Source organism: Sarcophilus harrisii, chromosome 2 (assembly GCF_902635505.1).
Source record: "Sarcophilus harrisii chromosome 2, mSarHar1.11, whole genome shotgun sequence".
Taxonomy (NCBI): domain Eukaryota; kingdom Metazoa; phylum Chordata; class Mammalia; order Dasyuromorphia; family Dasyuridae; genus Sarcophilus; species Sarcophilus harrisii.
The window spans coordinates 589,156,249-589,180,379 of record NC_045427.1 but is presented as its reverse complement, the minus strand read 5'-3'; the positions used below and the strand labels follow the sequence as shown (position 1 = coordinate 589,180,379).

The 24,131-nt window shown below is 35.9% G+C and overlaps 1 protein-coding gene across 5 annotated transcripts in view; it reads right to left on the bottom strand.

The window, feature by feature from the left end:
- ENTPD1 (ectonucleoside triphosphate diphosphohydrolase 1) overlaps window positions 1–24,131 on the bottom strand; it is a 168,446-nt gene that overhangs the window by 69,194 nt on the left and 75,121 nt on the right. The window contains exon 1 of one of the 5 annotated variants that reach the window (XM_031956157.1): window positions 20,586–21,106. The exons of 3 other annotated variants lie outside the window; for them this stretch is intronic. Coding sequence is in view for 1 of the 2 variants with exons in the window: in XM_031956156.1 (XP_031812016.1) it covers window positions 2,813–2,882 (70 nt within the window). In the remaining variant the exon portion in view is untranslated. Of the gene's footprint in view, window positions 1–2,812; window positions 3,011–20,585; window positions 21,107–24,131 lie in introns of those variants that run through there. One more of the 5 variants, XM_031956156.1, reaches the window with a different exon arrangement.

Genomic DNA, 24,131 nt, shown 5'->3' with positions numbered 1-24,131 from the left:
ATATTTGTGAGAGGATTTCTGTTCAGTTATTGAGCTGGCCTATAAGACCTCTGAGGTCTCTTCCTACACTGAGATTTCTTGGTGGCTTCTTATGTTCAAATTATTGCTGGCTTCTTGTAAACTGGTCATAGATTTCTTAATGCCTAGCACCTTATAACTGCATTTGTAAAAAGAAAAAACAAAAAGCAAACCAGTAACTATTTAAAGACCAATTCAATTCATTAATTTGTAATTTCCCTAATTAAGCATTACTTTTAAATTGTATTAGACCAGATGTGTGTGTGATACTTTAATAAGTAAACCATGTACATATTTTTGATTTCTCCATTTTTGTACCATTTGAATAATGGATAGAGAGTGAGTCTGGGAGTCAGAGGTCCAGGTTCAAGTATTGCCTCTAACTGTCAGACCTAATGCATGTCTTCTCACTGCCCTAAGCAATTCTTTAAGATTAAACTCTAGGACTAATGTTGCTTTATATTACTTTTTTTTTTTAATTATGCTATCATGTTCTATTCTCTCTGGTCATTTGTCCCTCTGGGGAGTATTTCAGATAACCCTTTCTCAAATTTCTTTGTGTCTCAGCTTCTATCAGTTCTTTTTATGGGTCACTGGTACCCACTCCCTGACATCTCAGATGCTGATCTCTTATCTTTTTCAAGAATGTTTTTCTTGAGCCACATGATAAATGTGGAAATATGTTTAGAAGAATCTCACATGTTTAACCTATATGGGATTACTTGCTGTTTAAGGGAGTGGGGTGAAGGGAAGAGAAAGAGAAAATTTGGAACACAAAGTTTTGCAAGGATGAATACTGAAAACTATCTTTGCATGTATTTTGAAAAAACAAAAAGCGCTAGTATTAAAAAAAATACTGCCAATGTATGGTCATTGGCCAATGCCATTCTTCTAAGAATCTAAACAAGACTTATTCTTTTAGACTTCTGGAAGCCCATTTTAATCATACCTACTATCTATCTACAACATCCTTCCATTCTTTTGCCTGACTGAGCTCAGAAAGAGAGTGATTTCTCTCTTGTTTTATGATTTATTGACCTTCAACTCCCAACTGGGCTTACCTTCTGTGGATCTCCTGTAGCATTTCCCCCATTACAAAATACTCTATATACATACTATGTGTCCAGTACCTGCTTCCTGTATATCTTTTCAGCCTAACATAAATATTGAATGCAAGGCTTAGTCTGCTTACTTGGGTTTTCTGATAGGCGCATTGTCCCCAGTATATTTCATACAAATACACCTTTCTAAGTTCTTTTCTATCCTTTTGGCTTGGAAACTCTATACCCATTGGCTTACTTTGGACCAAAGATTCCTAACTTTTTTTAATGTGATGGATCCCCTTTGGCACTATGGTGAAGCCTATGGACTCTTCAGAATATTAAAAAATGATAATTGAAGGAGACATTAAGTTTCAGTTAGAGATTAGTGAAAAATAAAGTTCTAATTTTTTTCTCATTCAAGTTCACAAATCCCCTCCCTGATATCTATCCACAAAAGTATGGGAGTTTGTGGACTTCAGGTTAACAATCCTTACTCCAGATTCAAGTTGAAAATTTAATAGATAGTATTTATAAAGCACTTTTAGGTTTGCAGAGGACTTTAAAACATCATCTCATTTAATCCTCACAAAAGCCCAGAAGAAAGGTGTTATTATTATCCCCATTTTATAGATAAGGAAATTGAGGCAAATAGAGAAGTAATTTGGTCAGAGCCACATAGTAAGGATCTAGGCTAGATTTGAACTAAGCTATGTCTGCCTCTGTGTCCAGCATAATATGCAGCATATAGCTGCCTCTGAAAGGTCGTGATTCCTCAGCATATATATTGTGCTATTCAAACTCATTAATATGGTTGAACTTCTTTATTTTATAAATATTATATTTATAAATAAGTGTAATATTATATTACAAAAATATTGTCTTGGTTAACATTTTTTACCATTCAACAATTATATACACTGCTCACAGACTCCTATAATCCAGGGTTAGAATTTTTAGGTAACAAATGATATTTTTCCCTCTACTAGAATGTTAAGTTCCTTTAGGGCAGGGTTTTTTGTTTTTGTTTTTATTTTTGTTTTTTGCTTTTTCTTAATATTCTCCCTCATAGTGCTTATCACACAATAGCATTTAATGCAGCTTGTTGATTAACTGATTGCTTACTTTGTACAAAGTATATACATGTAACATATGCTAGATGGATTGGATTGGACTGGATTGGTGATGGTAGTCCAGAAAACAGATGGGTCTAAAGGTTTCTAGCTGCCAAATGAAATCTGTGGACAACATTTGTTTGTTAGCAATTTATTTTTCATGATCAATCATTAGACATTTTAAAATTCTATACCTATGGGGGACCAAGCATTTATGCTAAATGCTCATTGAAAGCAAGCACTTCTGTATTTTGTTGATTCTACCTGTTGTATTTTTGAGGGAACAAAAAGCATCCTTGGTTTCAATGTTTTGTTTTTTTTTTATCCCTGTGGCTCACAATTTTGTAAAGATTTAATTATTTATGGACCTAAAGTCCTGAAATTTCCTATTGAGAAATGGATTTATGAGAATTACTTTGTAAAAATAATCCAGATGGATTCCACCCTCAGGAAAGCAGGGCATACATAATCAAAACCAGGAAAAGTTACACAATGGGAGAAAAACATTTTTGTACTGCTCTGCTCCATCACCCTATTCTCCAACATCCTGCCTTTTCTTAAGACCTCCTTGGTGCACTGTTGCTTGCTCACCAAATTGTTTCCTCACCAAATCATTTCTTTATTACTGTTCCTCCTTACCATAATCAGTGATATCTCTCACTACCAAGTTCCTGGGGCAACCACAAATATTTGTTATTCTTTCTTCCATGTAACGTCCTTAAAAAACATTGAGACTTGTTCCCTATGATGAAAATAAGAGAATAAGTGCAAGTTTCTTTTAGCTGCAAACTGAAAAGAAATGTGGAAAAGCTGCTATTCTCATTTCCCATTGAAATTTCAAGGAACACTTGCAAGCCCTGAAAAAAAAAAGATAATGCATTATGTTCTATTAACTATGAGGTAGCTCCAGAAAAGGATGGTTTGGGTGACAAGGATTAGATTAGATTAGATATCAAAAATAATTTGATTCCTTCTCTTTCAGAAAGGGTTCAATTCAATTTAACAAGAGCTTATTAAATGCTTACTATGTGGGGAATGAAGACAAAAATCAAACAATTTGATCTCCAAGAGCTTATCATTTACTGGGGGGGAGACCAGGGGTTGGGGCTGGGTTCCAACATATAACACAGTTTAGGTAATAAAATTACATAGTAATTTCAAGAGGGAGAGAATATTAACAACCGTGAAGAGAAATAAGATGGAAGAGAAGGCATTTGAACTAAGTTCAGAAGGATCTAAGAATTCTACATAATGTGCTTTTACAAACAAGATCTAATCTCCTCACTTAGGTACTTGGTCCTGAATATTTGGAATAATATATCCAAGAAACATATATTCTGAATGAACAGTTCTTCCACCCAGTGCAGAGGAAGGAGTCTCTGACTGGGGATGAGCAACCTTTTTTAGAAATAGTGCACCAAGTCTTCAGATCATATCAGGTTTCCTGTTAACAGTTCTAATGCTTACTTCATACACCATTGTGGAGTAGCTTCCTATTCCACAGGGCAGTTTAGGGACAGATGGCAGAATTCAAAGTATAGCTGTGCATAATATACACAGATAAGATGATTGATTTTCCTGCCTAAGAGAAGCTATAGAAAAATTAAGAGCCTTCCTTCCTTTGATAGTGATGAATAATGAGGTACATGGGAGAGAGAAGAAAAGGGGGAAGGAAAAGAGGGAGGTTTTTTTCTTCAAGAAAAAAAAATAAGAGTTTTTAAGGAACTTGTGATTTTGGAAGTAACTTCAAAACTTTTGAGGTTTTTTATTTCATCAAATGAGATAATTTATATAAAGATCTTTGGATACCTTAAAGCACTCCATAAATATGAATTATTATTACTATATTTTGTCTTGTAACCCCAGTATCAGAACAGTGCCCTACACAAAGAAAATGATTAATAAATGTTTGTTGAATTAAAATCAAAATGGAGGAAGAAATGAAATATATATATAAAAAGAAAGGAAAAAAAGAGTTTAGTTGAGCTGATCCCAGGGGCCAACACCAAGGAAAAGGGAAGAAAATACTCCCCTCTCCTAAAAAATATGGTTCCCTTCCCCAAGACCTAGAACCCAGGCTTACTGCTCTCTCCTTTAAGGTTCTGGCAACAATTGTCCAAAAGAATTCAGCCAAAGTTCCTAACTTCATTTTTATTCACTGGTGAGATCCCTGGTCTCTAATATTAAGACTAAAAGTTTCCAACTCCTCTTGAGCTAAGTTTTACCAGTATGGCTTCAATATTTTTTAGTCTGAAAACCCCAGAACATGTCCACATACTAATCGATGAATGTCAATACAGTAACTCACCCCAAAATCAGCTACAAGTAGGGGTTACTTGAGCTTTCAGAGTAATGAATTATCATGATCTCATATGTACCATTTAAGAAATCTTGAACTTTTTGACCTTAATCAAATCTCCTACTTCCCTATACTATACTAAAATTACTTATTCTTAATTCTGACTAGGCCTCCTTATTAGTGGATATTTCCAGTAATAATTCATAAACTTTAAAATATTCTATAAATGGTGATGATGATGATGATAATGATGATGATAATCATCATCATCATTGAGTATCATCACCATCATTCATCTGCCCAATTTATTATCTTTTCTGGCTATACTCAGCTCCCTATCCAGGCATGATGACTTGATTGACCTTGGTTTCATTGTCCTAAGAGTTAAATTGAACTTTCAAGTTCATTTAGTTCAGGTTCCAATCAATCACAAGCATGTCTTCTATAATAAGGTATAATGCCATAGAAAAAATGCTAGATTTAGAGACAAAGAACCTGAATTTGAACTTTGATTCTGTCACTACCTGTGTAATCTTGAGCAATTCACAGAACTTTTCTGGTCTTGTTCCCTTATCTGTAATATAGGAGTGTTGACCTAAATTATCTCTTAAAATTTAAATTTAGCAATTTGTCTACTGATTATAATTGAAGGCAAGGACTGCATTCTTACTAGATTTTGTCTCTACTCTAATGACCCACGTGGTGTATCACATCATAGAAGTGATCTCCTGGAGCAGTAGAAATTGTTGGATTTGAAGTCAAAAGACCAGGAGTCGAATCCTGGTTCTATGTGACAAAGGACAAAATGCCTTTTCTGGACCTCAGCTCTGTCATCTATAAAATAAGGAAATTTTACAAGATGACTTCTGAAGGTCCTTCTGATTTCAATCTATGCTCCTGTGACTCTAAACACCTCGGAGTCATTCCATTGCTGGAAAAATTCTAATTGCTTAAAAGTTTTTCCTTATCTGTGTCCAAAACCTCTTGGGCCTATAACTTCCACCCATTGTTTTTCTCTTTGGAACAACAGAGTATAAGACTACTCCCTCTTCCACAGGTCAGCCCTTCTCTAAGAGAGGAAATAGACAAACAAGAAAGTCATGCCTTAACTGCCAGGCTTCCTTATTTCCCCACACCCTGCCTGCTCAGTGGGAACTTGAAGTCACCCATGTTGTCACTGCTAAATTTGTAAGAAATATGAAAAAATAACTCACACTTACATAGAATCCATAGCAGAAAGTTATATTTTATCCACCCCAACCTCCAATTCTCTAATCAGTATCCCAGAAACTCACTGTCCCTAATTTCCAGGATGCTAGACAAGGAGCTTTTCCCTGCCCAACCCGGAGATGTCAGAGATTGAAACTTAGGAATGCTCTGAATGACAGGCATATAGTCTTTACCTGAACTAAATACTTGGTGCTATTGCCATAAACAACATATTTCATATTTTAAAATATATATCATATTTCTCCAAAGAAGTAAATGCATTTTAGAGCTATGTAAAAATTGTCTCTGCATATCATGATAAAAATCATAGAATGTTAGAACTGGAAGGGATCTTAGAAAACATCTAGCCAAACTCTTTTTAAATGAGGAAATTGAATGCCAGAAATGTTATGTCTCTCCTAAGATCATTCAGTGAGTTAATGGCAGAAACAAAGCAACCATCCAGGTCCATGTTACTGTCTTTAAGCCACGCTGCGTACACTTACCCCGCCAGTGAAAACTCATCCTTAATTTAAGGGCCAGCTGGGTGGCCTGGTGAATAGAGTGCTAGTCCTGAAGTTAGGAGACCTGCGTTCAAAAGTGACTTCAGACCGCTTAACAATGATTAGCTGTGTAACAGTAACACATCACTTAACACCAATTGCCTTGCAACAACAACAAAAGTCTCATCCTTAAGAAAATATTACACCACTGGGTTTTCCTGGTTCAGGCTACCTCGTTTAAACTAGTCCCGTCATAAGCAAGACATTGTCCTGTTTGGGATCCAATGTCAAAAATGAAATAGTCTTCCAGCTGTGGCAGCCCACACCTGGAACTGCTGCTAGTGGCAAGAATGAGGCTCTTGAGTTCGGGGGATTCTAAGCTGCAGTAAGGCTCAAGCAAATAGATGCCTGCCCTAAATCTAGCCCCAAGAGGGTGAACCCCTGGATGAAGGGGGTCAGCAGGCTGCCGGAGGAGAAGAAAGCCAGGCTTACTTCAGACACAGAGCATTCTTTACAGTTCTGTCACATCAGCAGCGGGATCTGGCCATAAAGTGGGTCACTGCACTTCCAATGGGCCAGAGAGAGAGAGACCCAGTCCCCAAAACTAACTAATTAAAAAACAAACAAGCAAAAATCAATCCTTAGTCCCAAGAAGCTTGTTCAAAGAGTCTCTTCCCTTTGTCCCATTAATCCCCCAACCCAGTTCAAGGATCCACTTACTTACACATCCTGAAAATCACTCAATTTATTACTTTGCCTAGGGATTATTTCAAAAATTAGCAAATGGTGAATGCTACAAATGTGTGAAGGTTTTGTCTATGGCACAAACTATTTTGTGACAGTGCTGATTCTGATAGAGCTAACTCCGACGATGGTCACAGTTTCACACTGGACTACCATTCTACTAGGAATACCATATATTCTATTAGGAATATCATATATTCCAAATATCATACTTAGTTTAGTGGAATCCAATAAAGACAAGCCTTCCTATCCCACTTCACACACCACAATAGCTATTATTTTGAATTTTGCCTAACATATTATGGAATCTGTCTTTTTGAGTTTTGAATTCTTTAGTAAAATGCTAGTTAAACACAGATATTGAATGAATCAGCACAAAATCTGGAATGTCCAACAGGTCTGTTGGTGTTTTTCTCTTCATAATTATTGTCTCTATCAACTCTAATGGCTTAACAGTTTGTAAAGATTCCAACACAGGTCTCAAAGAAAATCAGAGTAAAGGTGGTTCTCAAACTTCTAAAAAGGTGTCAGAACTACAGCAGCCTTACTGATCAGACTCCACAGAGGAAGGCTCGCAGAGGCCACCATGGGAGACGATGATGAAACTGAAGCAGTATTTTCTGTTTCAGAACATCCAGTCTTTGTTGAGCTCATTAAGGCTGCATCAGGAAGAGAGCCTTGACAGAAAGAATAAAGAAGGCTTTCAATGATAGCAGAGCAGAAGGAGAAAGGCGGCCAGAGAGAGCCATTCTTCTAAGGGCAATGATAGCCCGTTGTGAGCTCCTGTAAAGAAAGCAAGTGCTATGGGGTCAGTAACTTTCCATAGATGGTGGGAACCAGGGAGCTTGCAGTCTAACATGATTCTCTTTCCCTTTGATATGGGATAACATAAATGCCATGGAAGGTCTGACAGGTTCTTTATTTTCTGTCATAGAGCTTACCAAGCTATATCTATTGACTAGAATATTATGCAAAACATCATTTTGGTTTTTCTATGCTTCACAGACATATGGATTGATATGTCTATCAATTGGATAAACATTTCCAATTGGATTGATTGGAATCAATTGGATTGATAAGAAACCTCTTGAGAGTTAATCAATGGGCCTTGTCAAAGGCAAACCACAGGGACACATACTATTGATTATACAATCTAAAAATATCACAAAGGCTGACATCTAGTGCAAAACTGTCTGTAGTCAAAGATCCTAGAATTTTTGAGCTGAGAATGGTCATCCAGTACAACTTTATCCCTCAGTATAATATTGGTACAACAGCCCTGCCAGTCAGCCAGCCTCTTCCACAGATATGGTGCTCCTTTTGGGCACTACAGCTAAGAAATTAAAATTTATTTTTAAAAATTTGAAAAAGGAGTTTATTTTCTGGAAAGGAATGTAAGCTGATAAGCCAATAAAATCATTAAAAACATCCCAATGTTTTAATTAACTTTAAAAATTAATACCTGGCTTGTCTCCAAGATATGGAAATATTATTTTCTAGGGTTTTAAAAAATTTTTACTAAGGATTGTTGGTAGACTCAATAGAACTGTATACAACATAGTACTGAATGTCAACTAATACTTTTGACTTGTCATTTCTTTACCCTGAATTTTTGCAATAGAAACCAGCAGTTACCATGATGACCAATGAAAGGGAATATATTCCACTGTCAGATTTTCATGGTTGTTGAAATGAAATAAATAGGCAGAAGAAGCACAAATACTCATTTGTATGGTCTTTTTAGCTTGGTTGAGCTAGAATTACAAAGCACATAGAACAATTCCTGTGGTTCCTGGTGGTCTTTGGTATCCAGACTTTACCAGATACAAAGGATTTTGCAAGAGACAGAGCCAATTTCTTGGTTCTAGGGACAAAAGGTAAAGTGGACTGTTAGATTGCCTTAAGAGTTTAACAAAGATAATGCTGACCTTATCCTTCACTTAACTTTCAAATAATTTGCAATTCTGCTTCCTCACCTGCAACTAGTGAATATTGTTATTGGAAGATATTGTATGTGTGTGTGTGTGTGTGTGTGTGTGTATACACATGTCTGTGTGTGTACCTATTTAAGCCCTGAGTCCATCACACAGATGACTGGATTGTCATTTGCTTTGCATTCAAGCTACAAAACAGTGGTTTTGAGGTAGAATTATATTCTGGTTGTTTTTTTTTTTTTTTTTTTTTTTTTTTTATAAAAAACATCTTCAATGAACTTTGAGGCCTTGAGACTTCTTGTTTTTGGATTTGTCAAAAGTGAATGTGGTGCACTATGACTATGTTATTTGTTCTTTATAAAGTTTATTTATAATATATTTCCTTTCTAATTTTTCTTGCTCATTTCTTCTACTTGCAAAATTTTTTAGACAGTAGAATATGTGGGACACATCTTTCTGACAAAATTAGCTGTAATAAACTAGACTGAACACATGCATTCTATTGACCTTTAAGCAAGCTTTATTCAGTTAGATTAAAAAAGAAGTCCACAAGCATGATATAAAACTTTCTGATGACCAAAAGAGGTCATGTTTTGGATTCTGAAAGAAATGTGTATACCACTATTTAAAAAAAAAATCATCATCATCTGATGGATTGTTTTCTGTGTTTTTCTTTTTAAAAAAATTCTCATTTTTATAGAGTTTTTGTTGTTTACATCACAGTTGTTTCTAGTATATATCCCTTACCTCCCCATCACTCTAACAAAGATTTTAAAAGGAAGGGGGAAAAGCAATTTAATAATATTAATCAATACACTATTTGCAACAACCTTCCACATCCTCAATCCTCCAACATAATTACAGGAAAAATCCTTTTTCTCAACTCTTTTTCTTTCCTCCCCTCCTTACCAAGTAATCATAGAAACTGCATTCTTGCCATGCTAAGCCCAAGAGTTACTAACCTAAAATAGAGATCTGCAACTTGCCCCTCTGTAAAATGAGGGACATCTGATTTTTTAGAAGAAAGTAGCAATAAGAGTGACAAGAAAGGGAAAGAGAGGGGAGAGAAAGAGAGGAAACAGTGAAAATGAGACAGGGACATTATTTTTATTTACTAAGGGTGACAGTTGGCAATCCCTGGACAATGAATCTTGATTTATGAAACATTTTTCTATGATGTCATCTCCTCCATCTGTCTATGCAGAGTAAGCTTGTGGTCCAGCACAGAGGAAGGAGAAAGTTGACAGAGGACAATTTTCAATCTGATTTTTGCTGACATTCAGTAAATAAGTTGGTTTAAATGGTTTCTACTGTACACTGGGTCTTCTTTTTTTCATTCAAGAGAATTCTTCTCTCTTTCTTCTAGTTTCAATTTTCAGATACTTCTATGTGTGGGGGCTATTATGCTAAATTGCATATTTTGCCCTCTTAGGAGTATTTGCACTGGTAGGTTGGATCTCTAAAGGGTAACTACTACAATGATGTGACTTTGTAATACTATACTTCAGGAGTCCCTAGCGGTATGCTTTCCCTATAAATTATTATTCAGCCAGATTTAATTAGCTTAGAGAAATGAGCATTTATTGTAGTCTAATAAGAACAACTGGTAAAAAACATACCCTAAATCTGAGGGGAATATATATATATATATATATATATATATATATATATATATTTCCCTGGACATATAGGTCCAGGGAAAATAACCACTCTCCTCTTCCCTCAAGTGATTCCTTCTCAGAGAACTGTTCTCTCTTACCTGCTAGAAACAGGGGTCCTCAAACTTTTTAAATAGGGTGCCAGTTCACTGTCCCTCAGACTATTGGAGGACTGGACTATAGTAAAAACAAAAACTTTGTTTTGTAGGCCTTTAAAGAAAGAAACTTCATAGCCCTGGATGAGGGGGATAAACATCCTCAGCTGCCTCATCTGACCTGCGGGCCGTAGTTTGAAGACCCCTACACTAGAACATTAGAATCTGACGTAGTTTGGTCTTTTATTACCATAGGGTGTGACAGAACAAAAATGATTTAGTGCCATAGTATACCTTTATCTGATAAAGGTATCAGATAGAATATTTTATTAATGATTTTAAGTGGAATATGGTGATTGAGTGAATTAATCAACATCTGCTATTACATATTATTTCTAATTAAGTTATGTAAATTATTTCTAATTCAGATGTGTTATCTTTTTGTTACTGTTTCAGCAATAAAAATGGGAAGAGATGAGAACTCTACAGCAACTTTCATTTGTCTTCCAGCTATAAAAAATTCATTTCTGGTCATTTTGATATAGTCAATAACATATCATTAATGATACACCATTTATAAATATACTACCAATGAAATGGCATAATAATACAGTTCATATGGCAATCTGCTAACAGATATTACTAAGCTGTTGTTCTGAAAAATGGAAAATATAATGATGTTTTCAGGTAGAGAAAGATAATTCTGAGCAATTAAGCTGGATCTGTGGGCTAATAAGAAACAAGCCTGGGAAGTACACTTGAAAATAAGAAAGGATTCCAATGGGCAACATGGGCTTTCATACATCACTTAGTTAACCAGCTGAACTAGTCAACTCATTGTCCTCTTTTAATTGCTTTCAAGAATTTATTTGGAAAGCTGACAACTGTTGTTGTGTCTGACTCTTTTTGAGCCACTTTAATATGCCAGTCTCTTCTATACTCCATTACCTCTCAAAGTCTCTCCAAGCTCTCATTCCTTGCTTCTAGGACACTATGTTTCTTTCTTTTTTTTTTTTTTTTTAAATTTAATAGCCTTTTATTTACAGGATATATACATGGGTAACTTTACAGCATTAACAATTGCCAAACCTCTTGTTCCAATTTTTCATCTCTTACCCCCCCCACCCCCTCCCCTAGATGGCAGGATGACCAGTAGATGTTAAATATATTAAAATATAAATTAGATACACAATAAGTATACAGGACACTATGTTTCTATCTTATCCTCTCTGCCCTCTTTTTCTTTTATTTGCTTTCAATCTTTCTCAATATCAGAATCTTTTCCAAGTCCCATCTTCTTATTATGTGGTCAAAGTAATTAAGCGTCAGCTTTAGTATTTGACTTCCCGGTAAATAGTACAAGGCAATTCATTGAAGTATTAACTGATTTGATCTCTTTGAAACTCTACAGCTTTAAAGACAAAAGCATTCACTGATCTTTGAGCTACCCCACAAAGGAATCTTGTTGTTTACAGTTGTTTCAGTAATATTCAACTACTCATCATCCTATTCAGAACTTTCTTGGCAAAATTAATAAATTAGTTTGCCATTTCCTTCTCCAGCTTATTTTACAGATGAGGACACTGAGGCAAATGGGGTTAAGGGACTTGCCCAACATCCCAAGCTACTAAGTACCTAAGGCTGGATTTGAACTTATCTTCCTGACTTTAGGCTAGGTGTTCTATCCACTGCACTATCTATCTACCTTGCTTACCCATAAAATGAGCTTTTCACAAGTGAGGCATTAGGGTATGAAAGAAGAATAAACTTAGACTTGACTTTTAATCCTAATTCTGACTCTTTCTAGATACAACTTTGGGTAAATCATTTGAACTCTGTGGCCTCAGTTTCCTTATCTGTCAAATAACTGGAGTAGACTGGACAATCTCTAAGTTCCTCTCCAGGTAAAATCTATGGCCTTACTGCTTAAGAGGCAGAGATGAGAGGGCCAGCCTTGGAATCCTCCCATGATCACACCCTTTTCTTCTCTGTTCCCCACTGTACTTTATAGGAGAATTACATATCTGCATCACAGTAGAAAGTTTTTACACTGGGAGTAGCCTCACACAGCTGAAATCAATCTTAGGTCCAGACCAAAATTAAATAAAAGATCACACCGAAAGTTATGCCCAACTGGGGGCTTTCATTCATAAAGAAATCAAGGAATCCGTTTTCTTTGTCTACACATTTAGAAAAAATCAAATTCCTGAAAAGGAATGCTTTTTTTTTTCTTTGTCTAGACAAATTTCTTGATGTGATTCACTAAACAGAAATTATAGCTAGAAAAAATAAAATATAAGAGAAAGAGAGAAAAAGAGCCTAGTTTAACCAAGAGTATAACTTAGGGGTCCTCAAACTACAGCCCGCGGGCCAGATGCAGCAGCTGAGGACAATTATCCCTCTCACCCAGGGCTACGAAGTTTCTTTATTTAAAGGCCCACAAAACAAAGTTTTTGTTTTTACTATAGTCTGGTCCTCCAACAGTCTGAGGGACAGTGAACTGGCCCCCTATTTAAAAAGTTTGAGGACCCCTGGCTAACTACTCAAAGAATCTCTAAATCTGATAAGAATTAGTCCACTTCCATATGGCACAGACCACCAGTTGTTGAGACATTTCACTTGTATCTAACTCTTTATGACTCCATTTGGGATTTTCTTGGCAAAGGATACTGGAATACTTTGCCATTTCCTTCTTCAGCCTATTTTACATCACATGAAGAAACTGGGGCAAATAAGGTTAATTGATTTGCCCAGGGTCACACAGCTATTAAGTGTCTGAGACCAGATTTGCACTCAGGAAGATGAGTCTTCCTGACTCCACTGTGCCTCCTGCTGTCCCATGCCACCAGAGGGAATCATGAATATCTCCTTTGGCAAAGTTGGACTACATTTTCAAATTAGACTTTTCAAAATCTAAGTGTCATTTTGGGGAAAATGGATCTCCAAAGGGATTATTTCAAGGACTGTGTTTTGAAGGACAATATGTCTGGATTAAGGGAAAAGTTGCAATATGAGCCTGCAACTGATTAAGTTCGAAGGCATAGAATGAAGACTTGTGAAATTTGTCCTAAATAGAAAAAAGAATCAAGCACTAAAATATCACTAGAGGAAGAAAAAAAAGTGTTCTGCAGATAGTGGGAAATAGAAACACTCAAACCTGTGCAGGTAGTTGGCCCCCATGGGTCATAGATCATTGGACAAAAAGCTGACCGTGTGAGAGCCTGGGAGATTGGCGTATAAGATAGATGTTAAACAAGGAACATCCCCAAGGCCAGTCTGGAAGCTAACGATCAAGGCAGCACCAAAGAGCTAAATTAAAATCAGAGACAGTTAACTATGCCATCTACTTTTGGATCCTCCGTAACATCTAGCACAGTATCCTGAAAACAAGTGGCACCCAGATTTTGTTGAATCCATTCAGCAAACAATTACTACTATGCTACATATGTATATTTTATGGATATTTAAATTTAAAATGATACAGCCCATATTATAAAGGACTTTTAATCTGGATTGGGGAGTGGGGAGAGAGAATAGGAAATAATATATAAATGTGATAGAGATAAAAGAGATTTCCAGACAAAGTGTTTTAGAAAAATTTGTAGTAGAGCTGGAATAAGCCTTGGAAGGGAGTGGGGACATCCCCATCCCTTGCAAAGCTAGGAGTGTAGAATAGGAGTTAGACAAAGAAGCAGATTGTGCCCAAAACAGGAAAAGGTTAAAAAGGATCAGAAAAATGAGTTCAATGAATTCAGGACATGATACATGAGTACCAAGAATGAGTGAAAACAGTAGAACACAGATTAGAAGAGCAAAGAAAACAGGAACCATAAGAACATAGATATTAGAAGGTCAGACAACAACATAAGAAAAGGGTAGTCAAAAGTCCAGCATGCCAGTCAGAAAATAGGAAGTCTATAAGAACTGAAAGGGTAGGAAAAAGCAAATTGAATAATACAAGGCATGAGTACTAAGTACTAAGAAGGATCATTGAGATACTTTTTTGCCTTAGACTCAAAGCTTTGATATGTTTTTTGTGGGATTTTTTGGTAAGGCAATTGGGGTTAAGGGACTTGCCCAGAATGATAGGGCTAGTAAGTGTTAAGTATCTGAGGCTGCTTATAAACTCAGGTTCTCCCAACTCCAGGGCCAGTGCTCTAGTCACTGTATCATCTTGTTGTCCCTTGATAAGGTTCTTTTTGAGGGAGTAACTAATCCAACATGGCTAGCTTAGGTGCTACAGGTGGGACCAGCCTAGTTAAGGAAACACATATACACGTGGGGGGGGGGGGGGGAATCAGCAGCTTCTACCAAGAAGATCCTGACACTGCCCCAGTTTATCCAGAAAGTAGAAGATTCTCATTTCTGTAGGATCAAGAAAGCCCTTATGGAAGGCATGTACTTTGACCAAGGCCTATGATCAATTAACTATTTCCTAAGATGGGTCTTCTAGATCAAAAGTTCTCAAACTGTGGGTCATGTATGGGATCTATATACAGGATCACATAACTGAATGTGAGGGTCACAAAATTATTATTTATTATCAGTAAATGTTTGATTTGTATACTTATTTTAGATATCTATGTACCCGTAAAAATTTCTCAGGTAAAAAGGGGTCACAAATGAAAAAAGTTTAAGAAGTCCTTCTCTAGAACATAGTCTTCTTTGTTCTGGTAGTGGTGCCGTAGATAGAACACTAGGCCTAGAGTAAGGAAGACCTGAATTCAAATGCAACCTCAGTTACTTACTGTGTAATTCTAAGCAAGTTACTTAACCCTGTTTGCCTTAGTTTCCTCATTTGTAAAATAAGTTGGAGAAGATAATAGCAAACCACTCTAGAATCTTTGCAAGAAAATCCCAAATAGGATAACAAAGAGTTGGATATGAATGAAACCACTAAATAAAACTGGTCTTCTATGTAATAGACTCCTTAGTCCACTAAACAATGTATTTATACTCATTTTCTTGGAGCCTAGGAGGCAGTACATCTGGTATTCAGTCAATAAAGTGCCTACTATTTGGTGGACACTGTTCTAAGGACTAGAGATACAAAAAGTGGCAAAAGACACTTCAAGGAGCTCACAATCTAATAATAGTCTTCATGATTTTGGAACATGGTGAAGTCTATATGGCCAAGAGGCTAAGGAACAGGTTGGCCTTATAGGACTTCATCTAGGAGATATAATATGCGTCTTTAAGTATCTGGAAGGTGAAAGTATAAGTAACCAGAGTTAGGATGGAAAATGGGGCATGCTTCCTTAATACTGATGACTTCGTTTTCCAGCAACCTGTCATTTCCCTTATGCCAGGGATAAACACTATATATATATATATATACACACATATATACATATATATATATTTGTACATATCTATGTGTGTGTATATGTATATACATATATTATATATGTGTTTATATATATATTATATATATATATATATATATATATATATATATATATAATTATTGACTGATGGGGTAGCAGTTAAAGTAGCATGGGTTAAATCCTTGTTGTATAAAGCATTTTGTTGGGAAATCCTGTTGATAGAATAGAAAGCACTTGGGAATTTTACAGAAACATTTGGTTTGAGTATAAAATGGCAGAGTTAGACTACATGATGTCTAGGGCCTTTTCCAACTCCAACATTCCAGAAGATTTATTTGAAGGTAGTCTGCTGGGAAAGAAGCTGAGGGCCTGGTATTACTAGATACAATGTCTGGAATTGAGAAATAAAGTCGTGGCTACTTGCTATCTAACAGATTGTGAAGTTTTTTAAATGAGGTCAAGAATCAATCTGATAATAATTTGTAACCCTAAAGGTTAAGTTACTGTCTTAAATTATTTTCTACATCTTGGCCCAGTAAGCTAACAGAAACTTTGACATGTTTAGTGTTCATGACAGATACCAGGGTAGGATTCCCTGCCACCTTTTGTCCTAGCTTTCCAGAGCTGATAGAGAGAAGTTGTGGAATTGTGATGTATAGATATGTGTGTGTGTGTATATATACATATATACACACACACACACACATATATATGGATATATATATATCTATATATGTACACACACACATACATATATATTTGTCTCATATATATATACTAGGACTCTATACAGAAGCAATGAAAAGTCATCACAGAACTTCATTGGGTGGAGGTCTCTACTTGATGATTTCTTCCCCAATATGACTTATCTCTAATTCAGTTTCTATTAAGGCAAAAATCATTTCCCCCCAGAAGTTCTCAAAGTATGGCCTGGGGATCCCTAAAGGTCCCCAAGACCCTTTTGGGAGGTCCACATGGTCAAAATTAATTTCATAAAAATACTAAGTTATTTTAATTTCTAACATAGTAAATTTCAATAAATATTACTGACATAAACAAAAACTTTTTAAGAGGATCCTCAGTTTTTAAGACTATAAACAGGTCTTGAGACCAAAAAAGTTTAAGAACCATTGCCTGCTCTCATGGCTATCTATCTCAGTTTGGCCCCACCACAGTCTCCATTGTCCCCTATTCTCTGCCCTCATGGTGTCTTCCAGAACCCCTGCTTTTTTTCTTTATTCCTAATTGTTCTTGATTTTTTGTTTCATATCACATTCAATGACTGATATTCCTTTCTGTAAACAACCAGCAAGACTTTCCTCGTAACAGAGATTAAAGAAAAAAAAAAGAGTAAAGAAAAAACCTGCTCAGTTAAATCAATGAACTTATTAGTTGGAGACAATATTGTCTCCAATGTTAATAAAATGTTTTACAACATTTTATACCATAGTTTCCCACCTCTTCAGTGAAAGAAGGGAGAGAAATTCATTGTTTCATCTCTTCTCTGGGATCACAACTGGTCATTATAATTGCCATGTAGAGGGCCAGGAAATAAGAATCTATTCCTGGTCTTGAATCTTACAGTAACTTGGCTCACCAACTTTCCTTATTGAATAGCAGAGATATACTTATTAATATATTTATAAGAAACCTGGTGACTGAAGAAAAATGCAAACCCCACTATATAATGGATCAAAGACACACCTTTGAACTTAGGACAGGAAAAGCAGCCCACATTGGAGACTAAAGGCATTTGAGAGAAAGGTATTTGAGAACATTGGTATGATAATTTTACTCTGATGTGTATCTCAACTATTTACATCTCTGTGGAAATAATCAAGATCCGGGGTTAATCATTTGCATCTCAGTAGATTGTGTTTGCTGGAAAGGATATAGGAATATCAAAGAGTGTATTTTGTATTAAGCCTATAAGCATTGGAAATATGTAGATAGATAGATAGATAGATAGATAGATAGATAGATAGATTTCTCTCTGATCAATAAAATTTGAAGAGTTCATATAAAACTTCTTTCGGCCTGGTCCATGCATAACATACCCTTATTTCACTACTGGAGTTGGACTTCAACATTGCCCAGGATTCAGATTCATTTAATTGTTCTTTCCATTTATGTTGTTGTAATCACTGCAGACATACAATTTTATGACTTCTGCTGACTTCCCTCTGCATTGCTTCATGTCTTCCCATGTTTTTCTGAATTCTTTATAATTGACATTACTTGTTGTTTGGAAATATTTCACTTTATTCCCAAATTCTACTCTATGCCAATAGCATGTTTATCCATTGCCTCATTAGTGAATAGCCTTGTGGACTTCAATTCTTGGTTACCACAAAAAGCATTGTTGTGAATATTTTTATATACATGGGACCTTGTCTTCTTCAGGATATATGGCTTGCAGTGGGATCTCTGGGTCAGAGTGCAGATCTTTTAGTTACTTTATTCCCTTGTTTAATTTTTTTAAACAAAACTTCTCTTCATTTTTGATGTCTCCACTTTACATTCTTTCCATCTTATTGCACAGACAAAATACCTGACTCGACCATATAGTCTCATCTCCACTGTGTTCCCAAGGTCACAAAGAATAGCAAATATACTAAATCCTCAAATCCAAAATATGAATCTAAATCCATTACTGAGAAGAAGACTATGACCTAAAAGATCAGTCTTACGAAACAGTTAATTGGCCATGAGACTTAGTGAAAGTACATGCTTTCCACTATCCCTTCCAAAAAGAGTTTTGACCCTATAGGGGTAAGAATTCTCCCTGTTGCACAGACTTGTTGTGGAGACTATTCTTTCTTCCTCTATCCCTATATCGAGTAACTAATCCAATTAAATAAAATTAACTAAACAAATTATCTAAATAAATCAAAAGTTGCCAAATCTTCTGAATTCTACCTCTTTAAAATCTTCTGCATAATTGTTGGTGGAGTTGTGAACGAATCCAACCATTCTGGAGAGTAGTTTGGAACTATGCTCAAAAAGTTATCAAACTATGCATACCCTTTGATCCAGCAGTGTTACTACTGGGCTTATATCCCAAAGAGATTATAAAGAAGGGAAAGGGACCTGTATGTGCACGAATGTTTGTGGCAGCCCTTTTTGTAGTGGCTAGAAACTGGAAACTGAATGGATGTCCATCAGTTGGAGAATGGCTGAATAAATTGTGGTATATGAATATTATGGAATATTACTGTTCTGTAAGAAATGACCAACAGGATGATTTCAGAAAGGCCTGGAGAGACTTACACAAACTGATGCTGAGTGAAATGAGCAGGACCAGGAGATCATTATATACTTCAACAACATTAATATATGATAACCAGTTCTGATGGACCTGGCCATCCTCAGCAATGAGATCAACCACATCATTTCCAATGGAGCAGTAATGAATTGAACCAGCTACGCCCAGAGAAAGAACTCTGGGAGATGACTAAAAACCATTACATTGAATTCCCAATCCCTATAATTATGCCCACCTGCATTTTTGGATTTCCTTCACAAGCTAATTGTACAATATTTCAGAGTCTGATTCTTTTTGTACAGCAAAATAACGTTTTGGTCATGTATACTTATTGTGTATCTAATTTATATTTTAATATATTTAACATCTACTGGTCATCCTGCCATCTGGGGGACGGGGTGGGGGGTAAGAGGTGAAAAATTGGAACAAGAGGTTTGGCAATTGTTAATGCTGTAAAGTTACCCATACATATAACCTGTAAATAAAAGGCTATTAAAAAAAAAAAAAAAGAAAAGAAAGAAAAAAAAAAATCTCCTGCAGAGCCTAACATTCTAATTCAGTCCCTCATCACCTCTTGCCTGGATTACTACAATAGCTTCCAAATTCATTTTCTTGCTTCCAGTCTCTCTCTTCTTCAATCTTTTCTCTTCACAGTTGCCAAAATTATCTTCCTAAGAAAAGGTCTTACATTGTCACTCTGCTGGTCAAAACTTTCAATTTCTCCTTATTATCTCTAAGGTAAAATACATAATTCACCAGTGTGGCCTTTAAGGCCCTACACCAGTGAGATCAACAAATAAGAAGGGACAATACATAAATATCCCTATGGACCACACATTGACTAAGAAAATCACTTACTTTTTTGATTTCCTTCACAAGCTAATTGTACAATAATTCAGAGTCTGATTCTTTTTGTACAGCAAAATAATGTTTTGGTCATGTATACTTATTGTGTATCTAAGTTATATTTTAATATATTTAACATCTACTGGTCATCCTGCCATTTAGGGGAGGGGGTGGGGGGGTAAGAGGTGAAAAATTGGAACAAGAGGTTTGGCAATTGTTAATGCTGTAAAGTTACCCATGTATATATCCTGTAAATAAAAGGCTATTAAATAAAAAAAAAAAAAGAAAAAAAAGAAAATCACTTACTGTATTTTTATTTATTTTGTTAAATATCTCCCAATTATATTTTAATCTGGTCAGAGCATATAGTATTGCTGCTCTAATAGACCTGCCACCTGTTTGATACTTCTGGGCTATACAATTTAGCTTTAATCTAAATTTCTAGCTTTATTTCACATTTTCCTTTTCACACATTTATCTGGATTTCTAGAAGTTTCCCATACTTTTCATTTTTATAAGCAGTACTCCATACCTATTAATGTTCACCTTTCTTCTTCATTGCTGCCTTTCAGAATTTTCACCTTCCTTTAAGGCTCATCTCAGGGGGCACCTCTTCTGTAAAGCTTTCCCCAGTTGTTCATGCTTTCTCCTTCTCCAAACTACCTTGTATTTTACTTCTTTGAAGGCCTGTTCTATGCTTCCAATAGAATGGTAGCTCCTTGAGAGTGAAGTCTTTCATCTTTGTCTTTGTATTTTCAGCTCCTAGAACATTGCCTAACACATAATTGGGACTTAATAAACATTTTTAATTGAATCAGAATCCTGGTACCTAAAAGTTTAATTATAGTATTACTGGATTAAAGGCTATGGGTAGTGGGAAGACTTTAATATGAACTGACATTAGACCCAAAGTCAAATCAAGAGAATGGTGTAAATGTTGACTAGAAGAATTTGAATGAGCTTGGATTAAATTCAATGATCAGTATTGGTCCTGGAGGCCAAATGATGGGTAAGGGAAAAGAATATGCATTTAAATTGTTTTTCAGTTGTGTCTGACTCTTCCTTCCCCTATTTGGAGGTTTTTTTTTTTTTGGCAGATAGTGGAATGTTTTGCCATCTCCTCCTCTCCAACTCATTTTATAAGAGAGGGAACTGAGGTATATAGAGTTAAGTGACTTGCTCAGGGTCACACTACAAGCAAGTATCTGAAGCTGGATTTGAACTCAGGAAAATGAATCTTCCTGACTCTGCCCAGTTCTTAATTGACTGTGCCAGTTAAAGGCCAAAGCAGTTAAATAACTCGTATGAGATATAAGGCACTGTGCTGGGCATTTTACAAATATTACCTCATTTGATCTTCACCATAAGGAGCTATTATATCTCCATTTTACCAACAAAGAAATTAAAGCAGGCAGAAGTGAATTGACTGACTATTCCAAGGACACAACTAGTTAAGTGTCTGAGGCAGGATTTGAAATCAGGACTATTCTGACTTCAGGCCCAGTGCCCTAACCACTGTATCACCAGCTGTCACCAATGATGAAGCACGTTTCTCTATTGTCAGGATGTGGAATGTTATATGTTCTGTCAGAAGTAATCAACTGGTGAAATGGTTTTGTTTGACAATTTTTGGTGTTTATGTATGTGAAAAGAAAGTAGTGAAAGTCATACTTTTTTTAAAAAGGGAAAAAAAAAGGAAGGCACCAATAAAAACTTTAAGGCATACAAAAAAAAAATGCCTATAAATAGAAGGCACACAAGGGATTGGTGTCCTGGCTTTGAGATAAGACAGCCTCTTGGCTTAGCTTTTCCTGATTCCTCTAGCTGCTAGTGGCTCTCACCACAAATTACCTTGTTTTTATTTTTGTATATACATTTGTGTGTACATGTTGATCCCCCTCTGAAGAATGTAAACTGCTTAAGGGTAGAGACTATTTTACTTCTGCTTTGTATTCCTAGCATAATGCCAGGTGCATAGTCAGCAGGTAGTAAATATTTGTTAATTGATTGCTTGACAAGAGGTATCAGCCTCTATAATGAAGGATTAGGTTTGGTCAAAGTGGCCAAACTGGTCCAGGGCACAAGGCCACTTGATAGTATACCTTTTTTCAAGAAATTGTTTTGATGGGTAAAATAAAGTAAGTTATTCCCCAACATATATTTACATTCACAGGCTGGTTCCCTTGAAAGATTCTGCTATAAAATTGTAGAACTAAGCCTTTGAGACTTTACTACTAAAACAACAGCTCACGAACGAATCCCTATGGATGTGCTTCCCATTAAGAATCAGTCATTAGATTGTCTCTTAGCAAAAGCATTTATTCAAATGGCATAGCAACAACAGTAGTTACAGATCTCTACCCCCATAAATCTGAGCTGCTCTTTCCCACAACTATATAGTGTCCACTTGTCTAGTGAGCTCAAATTTAGAGTGCAATGGTAACAAAGTACAGGGATAAGATTTGTGTATACAAAAGTATCTCATAACTACTGGTTCAACACTTCCTGGAAGTCTATTCTTTCTTTGTAGATCCTCACAAAGTGTCCCTTTTGGGTACAGCATTTTTGCTGGTCAGCTTACTTTGTTCCCAGGGTCTGATTTTCTTCATAGCCTTCCATCTTCTCTGCTGTCAGGGATCATATTCCTAAAAGCTGTTTCCTCCTTCAAGAGGCTTTCTCTCTATATCCATGTCCTTTTGGAATATGTATGTGGCTTTGCTCCTTTCTAGATGCAGAATTCTTCTACCTGCTAAGTAACTCTCCTTCAAAGCTGTGACTGATATCAGGGGAGAGAGAAATTCCCTCCTGTCTTCCTCCACAGGCAGTTCCTGGTTTACAGTCTCAATTTTTTTGTTCTCAAACTGCTGGAATTTGTCCAAGATATAGCTATTTAAATCTCCCAGAGAAATAGCTTTTTTTTTACCCAGCTTCCTCCTTGACTCAATCAGAGAGATGTTTGTATCTTATAAAGGATAGTAACACATAGTGTTACATCTTATTAACACATTAAAATTGCATTGTGTAGGATATATCAACTAAGGGATATAGTGTGGAAAAAGAAAAACACATCCTTATTCCCTTCTACAAGAAGAATTCTAGAACCAATGACAAAAATTCAGTACTTCCAAGAACTAGCAAAGGCCTAAATCTCTGTGGAGATGCCTAGTATTAATAGCTGTTACCGAGTAATTTCCATATAGAAGAAAGAATATTGATTTTGGGGGTAATAATAATAATAATAGCTAGAATTTATATAGTATCTACTATGTGTTAGGCACTGTGCTAAGCACTTTATAATTATAATTTCATTTGATTCTTACAACAACCCTGCTCTTATGGTAGATTATCCTCATTTTACAGGTAAGGAAATAGAGGCAACTAAGTTTAAGCTACTTGCCCATGGTCACAGAAGTATCTGAGACTGGACTTGAAGTAAGTTCTTCCTGATTCTATGCCAAATGTTCTTTTCACTGAACCACCCAGCTGCCCTCAATGGTTCAGAGATGATGATGATGATGATGATGACAATGACAATGATGACAATGATAATGACAACTATAACTATGACCACAACTAATCTTATTCCAATTTTTGACAAGATTGCTAAATGATCAGATCAGGAGAATGCTCTAAATAAAATTCACCTAGGCTTTATTTATATATTTTAATTTTCAATAATATTTTATTTGAGAAATACACATCAAGATAGTTTTCAACATTCATTTTCGGCAGACTTTATGTGCCAAATTTTTCTCCCTCTCTCCCTTCCTTACCTCTCCTTCATTATGACAAGTAATTTGAAATAGATTAAATATGTGTGGTCCTTTTAAACATATTTCCATATTTGTTATGTTGTATAAGAAAAATAGGCCAAAAGGGGAAAACAACACAATGTAGAGGGCTGAAACTCTTGAGTTAATGCACTGAGATCGGTTTGAGCACTTAAGGCCAATTATTGATTGGACAATACTCTATAAGCATATACTTGGAAAATGACCCTTCCCACTATCATGTACTGGCTCGATAATTGGTGTATACAGAGAATTGTAGGAGGGACTAGGGGGTGGAGTAAGACTAG